Genomic DNA, 18,286 nt, shown 5'->3' on the forward strand with positions numbered 1-18,286 from the left:
ATGAGTCAAATTTGCCAAAATGGCTTATGTAGACAAGTGCACACTTTAAAGAGGCACTAATTAAAAATACCCACTGGTATCATAATTTAAATACCATGAAAATAAACTGTGAAAGTAGCTCAGCTACATTCTTACGGCTTTCCTTAGAGCTCGTTTACTTTAACTAGATGATGGTTTATTGCAGATGTATTCCTAACTAAAAACAATTTTTCGTCTTGGAGGAATTCAAGATTTTGATATAATTAAAGAATTTATGTTAATATTTGTTTCACATAAGCTATTAAGCAAGCCCCCCAGAACAAGTTCTAATTGAGAAAGATGCAAAGAAGCAGAGTGCTGAAGTAAGCAGCAAATTTTTACTGTTGATTTACTGCTCTATCTGCAACTTCCCCCCTCATTACAGCTCGCTCTCTCCCGCTCAGTCTCTGCTATAAGGCTCCCAGCTGTACTGAATCCCATTAAAACACTTTCCTTGGATGCTATTATCTATTGCTTTCCTCCAAAAAGGAAGAGGAGGAAGGGTGAGCAAGAGAGGAGGAGCTTGGTATTATTCTCCATGCACTTCCCTGGCCACAACTTCTCCAAAATCCCTTTTGTCTCTCTGATTTTTTGGCAGGGGACGCGCGTGGCGCAGCTGTAGCGTAACAAGAGCAGCTGGGAGAGCAAAAGTAAAATTCAGAAAAAAGTTGGTGCTGAGAGGGTTAAATCTATTTAAGGGGTTAAATATGCAATTACCCGCTGACTAAAACCAGAGAGACATATAGATAAATAGAAGAAATGAAGTCCCCAGGTTCCATTCAGAAGCCTTCATCACATTACTACCAGACAGAAAACTCTTTAAGTACCATTTTCAGATGTTAAATCATTGTTCGTGCAGCACATATTCTTGCTATTCCTGGGGGAACAATATCTGAAGACAGCGTGCTAACAAATGCAATCCAGTAAACAGGCATTTTTCCTCTTGTTGTTAGTACCTTTGTGTTCCAGCTCCCAGCTCTGTCATCCATGCCTTCTCTCTGCTTTGAAGTTAAAGTACTGAATGAGCGTTGTCATCTATTATCCAGAGTGTGCATGTAGATTATAAATAAGAAATAAAAGTGACTTTCAGTACACTGCTTTTGCATTAGCAAGTTGCCTTCTCTGTTACCTCCTCTGTCCTTCATACTTTGCTACCAACATTGTATTAAAACCCTGACTTTTAGTGGGGTTTTGTAGCATGCTATAAAATATGTACGCAGCAGAGACAAAAGTTTTACTGAAACAAACAAGTCCAGCAGTTTAAGCAGGTTCAGGAGTTCAGCTTCCAGAGACTGCTTATCCCTTATCTGCAGATGTCCTTCAGGCCCCCCCCACGTTAATTGCATCCCCAGCTTCGTTTGCATGCACGCTACTGAAAACACAGAGCTATTAATTACACTGAAGTTTATCTACAGAGAGTCCTTTTCTACTATTGATCAATAATTTATTAATATTCTCTGGTGTAACAAACTCATCACATTTTTCATTTGAAGCCCCCCCCCCCAAAAAAAAAACACTTTTCACCAAGTAACATCACTGACCTATTTCAACTCTGTCTGCTTGTACCTGGTCAGAAAACTCTTCTCCAAGAATGTAACTACATTGGAGACCTAGAAGTTTCTCTTACTGCTTCATCTGAAGGAAGAGATGAGCAATGACAACTTGCAATTTCAGTGTCCAAACCCTTGTACTGAAGATTTCCTGAAAAGCTGTGGTGGCTTTGTTCAGGCTCCATGGTCCTGCCTGCTGGATGCTTCTTGCTCCTAGAGGTCCAGTCCATCCCATCACAACAGAGAACACCAAGAAGGTGGTGTTTTTTTTGGGGGGGGGGTTTCTGATAAGGACCAGTTTTCCATTCTGTCCATGGGACAGAACAAACTGACCCCCAGTCAGGCTCCCTTACTTGTCAAGTCTGTATCTTGCCCCAGCTTACTAACAACCAAATACTCGTGGGTTTTGTGAATTCATTTTAACACCAGTTGTATCTCCCCAGCACGAAGGGCTCAGCTCCTAAAGGCAAGATCAGAGAAGGTGAAAAGCTGGTCTTAGGAAACATGAGCTCAGGTACGAAAGGGATTCTTTGCTGTCAAAGCAGAATATGTCAGCTTGTGATAAACCTGAATTGCTTCATATACCAAGGATCACTAGACATTAGCTGCTTTTTCTATGGCAATATGGTGCAGGGGTTTCAGACAGAATATTGTTTTATGTTGATCATGATAAAACTGTCTGTAGCTTTGATAAAGCCTCCACACAGGCTTTTCACTCAGACTAATGAGTGCTACTGGCTGCTGGATGCCGAGACACGCTCTTGATGCTTCCCAATGGTTCAACTCGTACCTGGGAATCAATTCAGCCTGGATAAGCAAGAGTGTTACTCATCTGAAGGGGTTTGAATGATGATCCCATTCCCTGTGTTTTCCCTAGGGACAGCTGAAAAGGCAGAGTGACAAAGGGAGCACCACATGCTGGCAAAGTACATCTCTTACCAGCGAGCTCTCCTGGGCTCAGCCTGCTCTGAAGGCAGAGTTGGCTCACACTGGAATCAGCCATCAAAAAGCTCAGACCCAACGGGCTGTTCACTTAGCACAGGCCTTTTGCTGCTCTGCTTTCCAACATCTGTTTCAATGCCTGTCATCTCCCTGCTTTAAACAAATGTACTGCAGATGTCTTGTCTTGTGGACGACAGAGGTTTGGCAAAGATGGGAACAGTGGCCTCCAAATGACAGAGGGATGGCTATCGTGGTTATTATTGGGGGGTTCTGGATGGGTTCTGGGCATTAAGCATGAAATGAGTTTTACACTCACCCCCCCAGCCCATGTCCTCTTTAAAGCTTCTATTTTGTCCTTCAGATTTTAGAGACTGCAGAAGGACAAGGATCGGGATGCAAAGTGAGATGCAGCCTGCTCAGAAACACGTGGTCTGAGTCTTCTCAAAAGATTTATCATTGACATATGCAATTAAATGAGACAACATACTCATTTGTTCATCTTTTGCTCCAAGGACAATCTGATACAAGATTGGAGATGGAGGAACATGATGTGTGGTAAAGAGAGCAGCTTCTGAGCCCAGATTCTGGCCTGAAAGCAACAGAAAAGAGACTTTCTCTGGCAATTTGGTGCTCCAGGAAGAAGAAATACATTAAATGGGATAGACACATGCAGGAGAAGTAGGGATGGGTTATGGTGAGGGGTCTCAAGGTGCATCTCTTCAAGGTGTTCTCTTCACACAAATCCAGTTTGAGCTTCCATTAGGAAAATGTAACAGAGACTTAACTTTTTTTTTTTTTTTTTTTTTTTTTAATACTTTTGTCCCTATGAATCTATCTTACCCATAGCTGTTAGTGATTTGGCTGGGGTGAGTTAAGTAGTTAGTAAGATCCTGACACTCAGTTTTCATTAGCTTGGTTAACTGGTGTAATAGCTGTAAAGAGACTGGAACAAGCTGGGCACTGGCTGACAGCTCTTTTTGCTGCTCTCTCCTGCCCAGAGAAGGCAACATGGGTAATATCCACACTGTTTTTAAAATCAAGGGGAAAACATGTATGCACTGACAGGTCTTTGAACGGAGGAAAAACAGGAGAAGTTCTGTATTTTGACTGCAAAGACTTCTGGTATCTCAAAGAACATTCTCATAAACAAGCTAAGAAAATGGTCTTAACAACATTACTGTATATGGGTGTCTGTTGTTGATGGGTCATTTCCAGAATAGAAGAAGATAGATGGGAAATGTGTTGATGAAGTCTTTTTTAAGAACATCATAAAATACAGAGCAGACAATTCAGAAAATAAGGGAATGATCCTACACTGGGAGTGACTGCTAAGATGTTGGAGGAGAAAGTGGACAAACTGTAAAAACAGGATGGCCTTTATTCAGGTGCAATTATAAAATGCTACAATTCAGCTGGAATACCCAGATTATGTAAATACAGCAAGGAAGACAACCAACTTATTGTTGCAACTGCACTTATTTGGGGGGAAAAAAAAGTACAAGGATTACAGTGGATCAAAAGCTGAGAATGAGTCAACAGGGTCCACAAAAATGACATGTACCAGCATCAGATGCCCCAACAGGAGCACTGCCTGCAAGTTGTACACTGGGAAATTGATTGTCTCAACTTGATTCAGCAAGACTTCCAGCTGAAGGTTCATATGGTTGGAGCACTTCAATTCCAGATGAACACAGAATCACTGGAGGCAGTCCAGAGACAGTGACTGGAATGACCACAGCCCTGAAAAACTGGATATACAAGGCTAGAGCAGAGACTGCTTAAGTTTTGTGAAGATGGAGGCTGCAGACATGGGAACAGCAATCATATATGGAAAACGATGTTGTAAAGAGAAAGGAGACAACCTGGTCACTACCTGTGACAAGAAGGAAGAGGCTTTACCTGCAGGATAAGTATTTTGGTCAGGCATTGAGAAGAAGCTTCCTAACAGAGAGTTAAGATGATGATGGAGGAACTGGAAGGGAGACCCCCAAAGAGATTATAAGACCATGCCTGGATAGGACTGAAACCTCCACTGAGAGCCTGATGAGACTAAGGAGTGACAAAAACCCACTCTGTTCCTGCCTATGGTCTGCATGGAAAGACCAAGTTAAATAAATGCTTTTTCAAAATCCACAGAGCAAAAAGCTTTAGACTAGAGAGGAGTTTAGGGCAACCCTGGGCTGGTGGGCTGCCCTGTTTTCTGTGTGGCTGTGGTGTCCATCATCCAGAAATAGAGAAGTTCCTACTGTGGGCTCTCAGTGACCTTGGAAGGATCCTCAAACATGAACATGGCACATGCTGCCCTGTCTCCAGGGAAAGGTACATCTTTTTCTTCACAGTTTATGAATCTTTGACACATGGTCCCTGTGACACAGCCTTGGAAGACCATATCTTTTATTTATTATGCATAACAATTGCCCTTGTAACCAATTAGGGAAAAAAGCAGGTGGTCAACAGAAACCCTGCAAAAATAAAACTCCTCAGCAAAGCAACTACTGCACCTTTTGGAGGAAAAAAAAATAAAAATAGAAATATTGTAACCAAGCTCATCACTGCTAAACCCCTATAATCCAGTCCTTGCCCAAGTTAGGAGACTGTAACCAAGAGTAAAACACTTCAAAAGCATTAATCAGAGGAACTGGTGAATCATTTCTCAAGCAGTGGAAGGAGTCAGTACTATTTTAAATTCCTACAGTTGATCATCTTGTGAAAAGGGGCTCAAAAGCCATCCCTGCACTAAGGGACAAAGGGTCCCATGCTGCCTGCCAGGATAGGGAGCCCTGGCAGCTGAAAAGGAAGAACAGTGGGACAGAAACCAGCCTGCTTGTAGCTCTTCAATATCTCCAGTTACCAGCATTCCCTGCACCTTGTTGAGTATTATGTTCAATAATATTAATAGGCTCATATTTACCATATCTTAAAAGCTAACAATCCCATTGCCAGTGCTAATTAAAAAGACAAGAAGCTGAAAAGAAGCAGTGGATTATTTCTTCAATACGGATTCATGCCTAGATTTAATAAAACCTGCTTTAGTGTTATAACCTTACATTTGTTTCAAGAACACTATAAAAGATAACTCTGCTTTTTGTTGTTTATTGACTTAAGAGGGTTTTGTGTTCTGATCTGCAATATAACATTACAGCTAGGGGAAGGGGAAGGAGATGAAGTAGATGGTTTTCCCTGAGCAAAACAAGGCTCCTGCTTCCCAAATGCCATGGCTGGGATGATGGCTGGGAAGAAACCACCACACCTGTTCTGAGAGAAGAACTCTGAACATGAACAGACAGTGAAACAAAGGATTAGGGAGTTTCATCTGTAATGAACCCTCCCCTGTGACCTTACAGAAAGCACTTCATGCCCAGCTACCACGAGAGCTACCACGAGAGCCACCTTTCCCATCTCTAGGATTTCTTCCAGCCATGGAGCATCCCTGCCACCAAACAGCAGTGGTGTTACAATGTGTGTGCACATTCCCAGTGGGAATTTTCTACTGTGCCACAGCACACAACCTAATGAATCAAAATACTGCACTCAACTTGCATCTGAGGATAAAGCTAATAATGGCAGAGCTCTGCCTTGATCAGCCTCTTCATTTAAAAAGTTGTAGACTTTCCTACAAAGTCCAGAAGAGCTGCTTTCTGTACACACTTCCCCATCTTTCTCTAAGTTTGAAGAAATGGATTGACATAGAGAAACAGCAGGAACATAATGCAATACAAGAAAGTACAGAGAAAGCACAGGCACTCTCCCAAACCAGAGCTTTTCCTAGGCAAGATCATCTTTACATCAAATTTTTTATTTAAACAGAGGCAAGAAAAACCCTCCTGGAGACTGCTGAGACTTTGAGAATCTGAGTGCTACAAATGCTTTCCCATGCATAAAGAGAACTATATCTCATTTTATTTCTAATTTTTCCTGCAAGATGCCGGGCCCCACTACTTCGTAACAAGTTCCATTTCTCACTCCTTGCACCTCTCTGACCTTTCTCCTTCAGTGAATCACTTAATTATGTGGAAATAAAAATACCAAATGATGATGGTTCAAAAACACAAATGCCCCAGCTTCAGATGTGAGACAAAAGCCAAAACCCTCGAAGTTGTGGGTCTACTGCTGATAAATGATGCCAGAAATTACCAGGGAAGATCCACTCTCTGCCCACACAACCCTTGGGAATAGCAGCTACAGACCCTACCCCTATTTTATCAAGTACCTCACTGATTACTGGAAAAAGGCAGAAAAAAGCATGAATGTCATAAGTGGTCTTACAACATTTCACTGAAGTTGCAGTTCTTTCCTGGCAGAGGTGTTTGGTTGTGGGTTTTTTTTGTATCAGTGATAATAACAAGGAAAATGTAAGGAAACCTTGATTTGAGCACATCAACAGCAACCACATTCCTTCAGCTTGTGATCACTCTAATTCAAACAGACAACACCTTCCCCCCCCCCCCTTTCCTACACTTAATTTCCAGGTAGAGTTTGTTAAAGCCTGAAATCCCACCTGAACTTTGGAAAGACTTTTTTTAAAAAAATAAATAATTAAAAAAAAAAAAATACCCATACACAAATATTTGGCTAAGCAACCCATAGAAAATTGTGTAATGCCAGTTAAAGGTGGTGTTTTTTTAAAGTATCAGCCCCAGAGGTTTTATCTGAAATGAAACCCTGATTACTTCAGATTCTGGAGGCAAACTGTGACCTTCCTCTACACAGCCAAATTTGAAACATTTGTGTTGTGCCCCTCCATAATGATGCCTCTTGCTAGCTAAGAATAAAATTCTTTCCAAATCTTGCTTATTTCATCTAATAAGGTAAGAAGGCCCCAAACACACACTAAGAACTAGTTCAGACTCAAAGCTTGACCAAAAGAGGTCACCCAACAAGGAAAACCAGTGTTCTGTCTAGCAAAACCAACCCATCTCCAGGCCATGCAACCACCCTCTGCCTGGAACAATCTCAGTCCTCAATCCTTATGGCCATTAAATGAGAACTAGGATTAAGTCAGAACACCAGGAATTACATCCATTGCTCCTCAGCATCCTTCTCCTTGGTTTGCCTGGCAGGGAACACATCTGTGAAGGTTCAGGGTGAAAGGGAGAATTGCACTGATGAGTTTTACAACACTTTGCCAGACAGATTAAACAGCCCAGCTGTCTCCAACCTTCCCTGTATCAGCCTTACCTTTAGTAGCTTGGGAAAAAAAAAATAATGAAGGAAAAAAAAAACCCAAACAAACAAAAAACAAAGCAAAAAAAAAAAAAGCCCAACCCCTTAAAAGAAAAAGAAGAAATGTGATTAAAAATAAATTGAAAAGCCCAACTTGTAATAAAGCTGGCACTTGCCCCAGGCTTCAGAAATGTCTGAGACATGACACTGACTTTACAGACACTCTACAGACACAATATACAGCTTTTAGAGGGGGAAAAAATCAAAAAGATAGAACTATTTAAAACAGGTTGTAAATACAGTTTGTGTTTTAAATGTAGCTCGCATGGGGGAAGCATATATATAAGGTAAAAAACATACATGTACTGTTTATAAGAGGTGGTCAATAGTTGGTGTCTTGAAAATGTAGAAAGAGGGGGGAAAGATGTATAGAGGGAAAAAAGATAAAAAAAACTAAAACAGATCATAAATACTGTTTTAAAAATTTAGCAAGCACAGAGGGGAGGAACATACATATAGGGTAAAAAATACACATGTTGGGTAAAAAGGATACATATTGGGTAAAAAAAATACGTATTTGCACTGCTTATAAGAGGCTGTAATTACAGTTTGTGCTTTGAAAATGTAGCAAGTGGGAAAATAGGAAATGAAGCAACAAACCAAGCAACTCATCCTACAAAACTGTCATTATACAGTGTTCCTGTTTACACCATGGCTCCAAAAACGACCTTGCTAATTTCTTTTCATTAATGGGGTGCTACCCTGTTAAATAAACTCATGAAGAGTATTCATGACTTCTGCATTTTTACTTCATATCCCAATTTTTATTAACAACATTCCTGCTAGAAGTTACAACAGTACTGATGAATTTCTCCTCACTTGCTGGGATCCCCAGTGGAGCTGCACAGGAGAAAGAGCATAACCTAAGGATTTGGGTTTGCTCTCATTTAAATGCATTTAAGTCAGACAAAACTCCACTGAAATCAGTGGCTACACCACTGAAAACTCCAATTCTGCTGCTCCTCAGGCACTGCCAAACCCTCTCCCTCAGCACAGAGCCTTTCCAGAGAAAGTTAAATTACTTCTAAAACAGCAGCAATTCGTGCAACTTATTAGTGTGAAATTACTTAAGCCTTAATTCAGCAAGGTACTCGAGCACATTCCTAATTTTAAAGGCATGAGACGTAGCAGTGACCTTAACAAGACCAGTCATGCACTCAAGATTTAGGCACATGCTTAAGCATCTTGCAATGTTAAACGCCACAAAGAGGATGAGTTCTGGGGGAATTAAATACTGCTTTACACCTTCCTAGGCACAACACCACTTTAAAGTTTGTAATATCCCAAGTTTGGCTCTCCCACTTACTAGATAACCCTTAAAGTCTGGAGATCTGTGGAGAAGGAATAGTCTCTGACCATATGAATAACATCAGTCATTTGAAATAGGCTCTTAATTTATATCTGATGCCCACTCAACATCTCTTGCAGCCCAGACAGATGCTGGAAAATAATAGCTTTAAAGCATTCCTTTGTGGAGCTTCCCTAAACAGCATGTAACTTTATTGCTTATGAGTAAGCATGAGCCAATCTAAGGAGAGAGCTCACACCTCCAGGAACAGCTGGGAACAAACCTACCCCTGCTGAATGTTCACAGGAGATGCAAGGCTGAAAAACAAACCAGCAAACATATTTCAGAAGTGGCATCTCTTCAAAGGGCCCACATAAACCTCATTGCTGCATGGGCTTGAGTTACCAGAAGTAAAGCAGTTGTAGGTAAGTAATAGATAGATAGATAAATAAATAAACAAACAAACAAAACATCCAGAGCCTGAAGAGGACTTCTGGATTTCCACAGGCACATAATTCAGGTGATTACATGCCTAATGGCCTAGGTTCTGCATGTCCATACCTGTATCCCCAAACACAACTGCAGAGCTCTGGGTGCCAATGTCAGGGTGCTGTGAGGACTGTGAGATGTATGGAGTTATTTATCAAAAGTCTGAGAAGCAAAATAAAGCAAAGCAAAGGAAAAACAACCACCTCAGCAAGTGCAACCAAGTGGCAGTTTCCCCTTCAACAGCTGGAGGAAATTTAAGCCTTGTTGATGTCAATAAGTAGGTTTAACACAGACATTAGTAATAGTGAGGAGAGAGAATGCTGCGTGAATGTTCTCAGCATGGTTCATTGACAAGAGATCTGAAAATTGAATTATTAAGGGAAAAAAAAAAAAAATAAAAAATAATTGATTCTAAAATCCAGGGAAGGTAGCCAGCCTACGTTAAAACTTATTTGATTTTTCCAGTGCTGCTTCATTCCTAAGCTCTCAGAGCCACAGCTTTTCCATTGAAAAGCAAAAGACATTTTACGCACAATTTTCCCTCTACTAGAAAGAGGTATATTGTGCCCTTCAGTGAACATAAAATTGATATTATCATCTCTTAGTTTATATCTCACTACTTAACCTTCAGATTAAAAGTTATTAGATCTGAATGACTCAAAAGACATCATGTCACCTTCCGTTCAATGCTGGGAGATTGGGGAACTTGGGGGAAAAGTCTGAACGTTAAAAAACACAAAGTTACCAGGAACATAAAGTTCTTTTTCCCATTCTCTGATGAAACAGCACAGGCTCTACAATTGCAGTCATCTTTTCACCACGTTGTAATCATCAATTATCAGTGCACTACAACACAAAATCAGACAAAAATCCAATAGCCTGCGTGGAGTTTAATCTATACTTTTAAATGGCTCCTTCAATAGCAACAGCAGTTTAATAATTAGGTTTTTATGTCTCCTCAGACAGAATGACCCAACACGGACGCTCCCTCAAAGTCTAACAAACAAACTTGGTCTAACCCAGTTATGTCAATATGAAACAAAGGCTTTATCTTGGATCTAGCTTAGCAGTTTTTGTTCTGAAGAGATAAGGCCACATCACTACCAATGGGACCATAAAACTCCTGGTGATGTTTGTAACCTCTCTTCACAGGTTCCTGGAATAAGATGAAATTCAACATACTAAAAAAAATTAAAAATAAAACAAAATTTAAAAAAAAAAAGCATTACTTAAATTTACACTGCAATATATTCAGATTTCTTTCTAGTCGAACCTTTTTGATCTGCCCAATCAAAGCAACCTCTCAACAACACTGATCCCTCCTTTCTTGTACATTTTCCTTATCTTTGGACACATACAAAATATGAAGAAATCACATATTCCCCTTGGAGCTTGCATCTCTCCAGGACCTAATGTTTGTCAAAACAACTGCTGCCCAAGGGCCCAGCTATGGCACCTTCACATCAGTACCACCCAACTGCAGCCAGTGAGGCCAACTGTGAAGAAAACACTGACCTGGACACCAGAACCTTGTCCAAATTTACTGTGTCTACCAATTGGTTTTGTTTTAACCTCCTATCCATGAACAAATCTGTATTTTTCAGTTGTATGCCTTCAGTGGAACAGAAGTGTAAAAACTACAAACCAGGGTGAAATTAAATACATGTATAATGCCATCAATTTTTTTCAAGGGAAAAAATCCTTCTCTCCTTCCTTTGTGGACACAGGGCAAAAGTCATATCTAAACACTTCAGAAAGCTTGATAACTACAGTATATTTCAGCTCAAAGACAAAGTGAAGAAAAGAAACTTCCCTACACTTCTTTATAGAAACTTCCTCCTTGTTTCCCCATGCACCAGATCCATTTGGATTGCTCTTCCAGTTTGTCATAAACACAGTCACCTTGTAACCCTTTTTATCAAGCAATCTGTGCACTACCTAAAAGTCCACTGCACCCCAGCAGACAAGCTATAGGTTTACATTATACAAACATTCTGATTCTGCCTGCTCAGCATGGCTTGTCAATAAATGCAAGCAATTGCAAAACAGCCATGTGTGTGAGGTTTTTTTTTTCCTTAAGAGAACACTGATACCAGCCTGCCAGTTCTGCAAAATAAACTCTCTGCAATCTCTGCAGCTAATCTGTCAACAAATTACTATTAAAGTCATACCTCCTAAAAGTTCAAAAGCATTCTGGATTAGACAAGAGATACTGAGATTTATACTCATGGGGCAGTACTTGAAGTTATGGTATCAAAGTGGATCTTGCTATTGATGTGGGGAGGTTTGTATTTCTGCCTCCACGCAAGGCAGCATTTGCTGTCTTGCTGCTATATCTCAGGATTCAACTTTGTAGGAATTCTCTTTGTTCAATTCATATTCTTGTTTCTCTGCTAATAACATAAAGAACGCTTTCATGAATAGTCCCCAGGATAAAAATAAAACACAATAAATAATATTTATTTTATAATCTAAAGAAAAAAGAAGAGAAAAAAAGACAGGAAAAAAAAAAAGAAGAACCATATAGGACCAAAGCAGCAAACCTTCTATTTGTGTAGACATCAGAAACCACAGCAGCAATTAAAGCTGTGATCATGCACATTAAAAGGTAATTTGTCCCCATGAGCTTTTATTTATTACTCCTTCACAGGCAACAGTCACCCCATCATTACATACTTTCTGCCCAAGCTTCCCTTTCCCAGTATGACTTTCATCTTCTGGGTCATTCCAACACCCATTTTACACCTCCCAGATGTTTTCCCTAACACCTCAGAGCCAACTGATGTTGCCTGGTACCCTCTTCCAGGTTTTCTGCCCCATCCCTTAGTTCTGACCTTGTTGGCACCTTGGGATCAAGCTCCTGAGCCCCACTCCCTGCCCACATTCCAAATGCCCACTTTTGGTCCCTTCAGGAAGTCCAAAGGCCCAGGTGACCTTCATTCCTCCTCCAGGTCACCAAAACCCTGCCCATTCCACATCATCCTGACTGTCATGCCCACAAGGTGCCAACCACTGGAAGCAGCAGAAGAGGGAAGACAAGAAGCTCCCACCCTCAAAAGGTGCCAAAATACTGCAGGTAAAAAGGGTTTTCCTTCCCTTTCAGTCTGGTTCTGGGGCAATGTCTCCTTTATGTACTTCCATTTTTATCCAACTCTTCCACCAATCTGCTTTTCCTTAATAGTCATTTGTATGGCTTTGGCTTTCTCTGAAAATTACCTTGCTTCATGATTACAAACATCCCTTGGAGCTGTTTGGTTGTGTTATAAACAGCAGAACTCATCCCTCCATGTGCCACTCCCAGCTTAGCAGAACACTACAAGACTAATGCTAAAATAATTTACATAGCTTTCTGCCTCCTTGCATGGCAGAATCACCCTAACATGACATGGAAAGTGCAAAACTTGTCCTACAAGTCCATCCTGCACTTACTACAAGGGTGCTCACACCCCACATTGCTCCTTCAAACATACAAACACCTCTGGTGCTCCATGTTTTTCCCAGTTAAAATGTTTATAAGTTTCTAAGGCCACTACAACTTAAAAAAAAATAAAATAAAAAAAAAAGGTATAAGTTCTCTTTTCCTTTCTCATAGTAACAAAGCTATTAGTCCTCATAAGTTGATAAGTCCCACAAAATATGTGAACCAAAATTCATCCCAGATGCTTTACACAAGCCATTGCATGTCCAGATTTCACACTCATCCCAGGGACACACCACGAACCACAACAGCAAAGCTCAAGCTACTCCTCACTGATTTTTTTTTTTCCCCTTTTTCCAAACAAAACAAGTGCCAGGTGGCAAAAAGAAAAGATTTGACTGAGATGCTCTTAAGAAATAGCTGTTTAATTCAGAACTCATTCATTTGTATTGAAGGAGCGTTGTGTAGAACGCATTCTGTTAAGTGACCTGAGAGCATATGTTGTATATGGGGAAACATCTAAACATTATGCTCCATGTTGTGTGTGTATCTGTAAATGCTTGCATTAGCTGTCTGAAAACAACGGGTTTTTCTTCTTTTCAGCATTTAAAAATGTTTTCCAAACACAAAGATTGATATTTTTATGCTAGCTCTGATTTTGTTGTTATCGGGTCTTTTTTTTTGGTTTTTTTTTTTTTAATAATAACTTTTAAACTTTGCAATCAACTTGCTTTCAAGAAGATAAACTCCATGGAAAAGTAAGTCATCAAAACCAATTAGCAGCAGAATTCAAACACAGAACATAAAGGTCTTTTAAGAACTTAGAGAAATGCAAGCTCCCTGACCACGTTTATTGTACTGGCAGAGGATAAATAAACTATAAGCTCAAGTCTGAGCTGTGTGAGAGCAATCCCAAGCCTGGCAACCCTTCCCCCCAGCTCTGAGCCTGCATCCCATGGGGACTGGCAGCTCCCAGAACTGTGCTGGGCACTACTTGGGGGAGAGCTGGAGGACCCACGTAGGAATGAATGGGTGCTACTCTTTAATGGGTGGCTGTTGAGTGACACAACCCATTTCACAGCAGATTAACAGGTTACCCCAGGAGGCAAGAGCCCTCTGGATGGCTATGGAGAAGCCTTGGCAGGGAAGGTTGGTAACTGGTGGCAGAAGCAGAGATCTCAGCAATTCTCCAGTGTGCACGTGTGTCTGTGTGTTTGCATGAACCCCCCCCTCTCTGCTTCCCTCTGCACAAAGCAGCACTGGAAAATTCCATAGAGCTCCTATGGAAAATGCAGCGTAATTAACTCATTTTGATATGAAGCCTTTTTAAGACAAGACCTTTGTGTTGAACATATTTTACTGTTCCATTCCTCTTCTACTGTCCTATATTAATCAAAGCTGTAACCCCTGTTGTCTTTGCACTACGAATCAGAATGTGCCCCTGGCGAAGAATGAGGGAAAAGTCAACAGGAATTAAGTTTCAGTGCAACTGTTTACTCAACTGTGGCCTGCAGTTATTGAAATTTTATCCGTGGTTTTGTGTGACTACTGCAGTAATGAATTCAGCATGGCTGTGATTTTCTCACTGATGGTATTCTCACTTCAAGTAAAAACCTGTAGGATGAAAATGATTGAAACAACCAAAGTCTCTGCATTTAGTGTCATCCATTTTTCTGACTTGTTTAATTATGGCAGCTTTCTGTCTTAGGCTGGTAAATGGGGTCCCCTCTCCTCTGCAAGCTTTTGGTTTGCTGTATTTTGGAGTGCAGGGTTTTTGTTCTCTACAACAACCTGCTAAAAAGATCCCTGTACAATAAGGGGAGTCTTAACTCACTGCCAATTGCTTCTTTAGGTTTTAACAATGGTTATTGCATTAGAGAAAGTGAGGGTTAGGTGTCCATCATGACTCTGCTGATGCCTTTGTTCCCAAACATGTTAATGCCCAGCAATTTGGGGTAAAATTTCCTTGGAGGGTTTCAAAATTTTACCAGGGAAAAGAAAAAAGACAAACTGTATTATGCAGAAAATTTACACTGGTGAACTTGGTCACTTCCCCCAAAAATACAATAATTAAAATCCTAAAGCCAAACACCCAATTTGGTTCTTATTCTTCTGCACTGAGGAGCACTGACAGGGGATGTATTTATTTATTTATTCTGCCATTTTGCCACAGCAGTTACCTTCACAGCCTCCCTCACTAATGGAAAACATTCTGTTGATAGAGGTTGCTAGGTTAGATTAAAATCTGTTGCAAAAACAAAACTTCATGTTAGTGTGCTTTCCACCCAGTGACATATTTTGGAAACCAGTTATTTGTCTACAGCGGTTCACCCCATCACTGCCACCAGACTCAACACTTTCAGCCAACGGAAGCAAGCCCTGATCTTTGGCTATTTCCAGGGAATGATTAAAAAACAGACCCCCAGAAGAAAACACCAATGTTTCCCTTTACATTAATGACTCCAAACCCCCACTGACAAAAAAATGCACAGAATCTCAGAGGCAAGTCCTAAAAGCATCCTCCGACCGGCCAAGAGGAAAGGTTTGGGACGCGGAGAAGGGATGGGATGAGGGGGGGGTTAAATGCTTCGTGCTTTTTGCTGTAAGTAGGCAACTTGGAATACATCTTACAGTACCTGCTGTTGCTGAAGATGTGCTAAATCTGCAGCCCCAATCTCAACTGAAGGTGTCTCGCCGTTTGCTCTCACTTCCCGCAGGCTGCACTCTAGTAAATGGTTGCCCCCGCTCGCTCCATTCTGAAGGGCTGAACCGTTACTTTTTGTCTCAGTCCCAGATTCTTGCATCATGACTCAAAAACCTGAAATAATTTAGGGGAGGGGAGAAAAAAAAAAAAAAAAGAAGGAAAAAAGGAAAAAAAAAAAAAAAAAGCAGCTGTTAAAACAGTTGCTGTACATAAGGAGACATGCCCTGTTTTAAATCCTGCTGAAACTGTAAACATTTGTCATTTCCCTTCATACGATTTATCTTTCATTAATGGTTCATGCTACTAGTTTATGTTTATTTATCTGTTGGTACAGCTATAATTTTAGTAAGTTAGTTCTGTTCTAAATATAGTGTTATTTGCTCAACATCTTTTTTCCCTTAGAGAAAAAAAAATATTTTTGAACGAACACACAGAATCCATAATTAAATTTCTCTAGTTACATCTGGACGCTTTCCTTTGAAAGGGATGAGTCATTCCTTTGCAACAGACGATGGACAATATAAAAAAAATACTTTACACAGAGTGTCTAGGGGCAGGTAGATGAAGCAGAGCATTCACTATTTCAGTTTCCATTCACACCGTGGTATTGCCAAATTAGCACCTTTTATTACCCTGAAGGAAATTAGGCCAAGTCTGGGACGTGCTGGACACCATCACTTTTTGTCTGGGGCAAACTGCTCCAAGTGCTGACAAAGTAAGTCTTCTTGGCAAATTTCTTGGGTTTGGTCTGACTTTGGATGTACTAAGGCTTTATGGTGAAGAGCTTTCTGCATTATTTGGCTAAACATCATCTCAGAAGCCACAAGCTAGTCAGAGCCAGTGTGCACAGCTCTTGATTTGTGGTGGGTGTCTGCCCCTGGGTGTGGGTCAGAGGACCCATAACAAGGATGAGGATGACTCCCCATTTGTTTACCCCTGGGATTCACACCTCTTTGGGACCTAACTGGCAGCACAGCTCCCTCCCAAACAAAGCACATATGTTAGTTTCCCAGCTGCAAACCACTACCTTTGTGATCCTTTGATGATTTTTGTTCTATAGGTATTTCCACCTGATAGGCCCCAAGTTACAGGATTTAAATGCTATTAACTTCTGCTAGCCCATCCCTTCCCCTCCCTTTTTGCTCCTCCTCTCACCCTACGCTGGGAAAACAGTACAGAAAGCATGTTCTGAGCATCACCTACTCCATCCTAACTCACCCTGTGCACATAGGAACCTCTGTGCAGGATAGTTCACCTTGGATTTAAGTTGCTTAATATTTAAGGAAGAACTTTTTGGAATTCAGTAACTCCCCTGATTCATAAGGAAGAAATAAAATCCTCTCCCTCCCAATATCTTAAGTGGAAAATACCAAATAAAAAAGGGGAGAGAGAGCAGTGCATGTCAGTGGAAAAGTACCAAGGGAAAACTCTTTCCCTGGGAACTCCACACGTGTAATTTGGAGCTCAGAGCCATGGTACCAGCTGGGCACAGCAATTCCCCTCCCAGTGCTGGCTGCCCAGGTGTCTGCTGGTCCCTGGTGCCTCTCAGCATCAGACCCAGGGGCAGAGAATTTCAAGGGAGAAAAGATAAAACTGTTTATTTCTTCACTGTAGTCACAAATATGAGCTGACATAAATAATCACAGTTTGGTTTGGTCGTTAAGCATCATGTCATGAAAATCAGCCTGCAAGAATGATTATTTTTTGTCTTTTTGAACACATCTAAATGAGCTGAGGTGGTGGCACACTGAGGATGGCTGAGACAATTGTGTCTCAGCACAGAGGAGAGGGCCTTACAGAAACCTGTTAGTGAAGTCTGGCATTCAAAACTGAAAAAAAAATTAAAAAAAAAAGCAAAGCTGACTTCATGCAACATGATTAGGTGATGTGGGAAGTGAACTGAAGCTTCAGGTCTAGTACCACAAACTGTGATTTTGGTCTGAACCCCAAGTAACCAAAATAGTGCTGAAGAAGCTGTTATGCACAATGATTTGTTATAGGAAACACACTAATCCACAAAAGCTTTCATAAAATACAAGATACCATGTTCTGACTCGGACTGAATAGCAAAAGACCATGTCCATCTCCTGTGTTCTGCAAAGTGGAATGACTCTCCTATCAACTTTGTAAAGGAAAAAGTATTTTTACAGCTTAAAATAGATGGGATCTTACCAGTAGAAGTAGCTATTTTATTTTATTTTTTAATAAAATTCTATGATATTTCATTTTAGGAGGGATAGAGCATGACTCTTGCTATTATTAAAGGTGAGAAAAAATGTTTTTCCTCTCTGAAGGAACCAAAGCTAAGCTGCAGTATGAACAACAACTTGTAAAGTTTTATCCTAAGAAGCACATAAAAGAACTGTTCTTACACAACTTACTATCAACATGGCTTAAAAATCTCACAGCAGTGATTCTCACTAAAACCATCTTAACCTACACAAAACCAGTTCTGACTTTGATGCACAGCCAAACACAAAACCAAAGTCCTAGAGTTTGGTCCATCTCCTTGGCAATATGTTACATTCAGGTTAATAGAATATCATTTCAGTGAGTGGAATCAAAGCAAGGCACTCTGTCAAGGAGGACAACAGCTCATCAGCTTCCAGGTAACTTGGGCACAAGTAGGGGACAGATAATTTCTTGAGAGCATG

General features: G+C 40.7%; 1 protein-coding gene across 9 annotated transcripts in view; it reads right to left on the reverse strand.

Annotated features, from left to right (window-relative positions):
• The window catches only part of FOXP1 (forkhead box P1), a 377,025-nt gene that overhangs the window by 149,617 nt on the left and 209,122 nt on the right, over window positions 1-18,286 (reverse strand). For all 9 annotated transcript variants that reach the window (XM_030458438.1, XM_030458449.1, XM_030458445.1 and 6 more), the window contains one exon: window positions 15,565-15,746. In XM_030458438.1, the coding sequence (XP_030314298.1) occupies window positions 15,565-15,735 (171 nt within the window). In that variant the 5' untranslated portion in view covers window positions 15,736-15,746. The remainder of the gene's footprint in view (window positions 1-15,564; window positions 15,747-18,286) is intronic.

This window comes from Calypte anna, chromosome 12 (assembly GCF_003957555.1).
Source record: "Calypte anna isolate BGI_N300 chromosome 12, bCalAnn1_v1.p, whole genome shotgun sequence".
Lineage (NCBI taxonomy): Eukaryota > Metazoa > Chordata > Aves > Apodiformes > Trochilidae > Calypte > Calypte anna.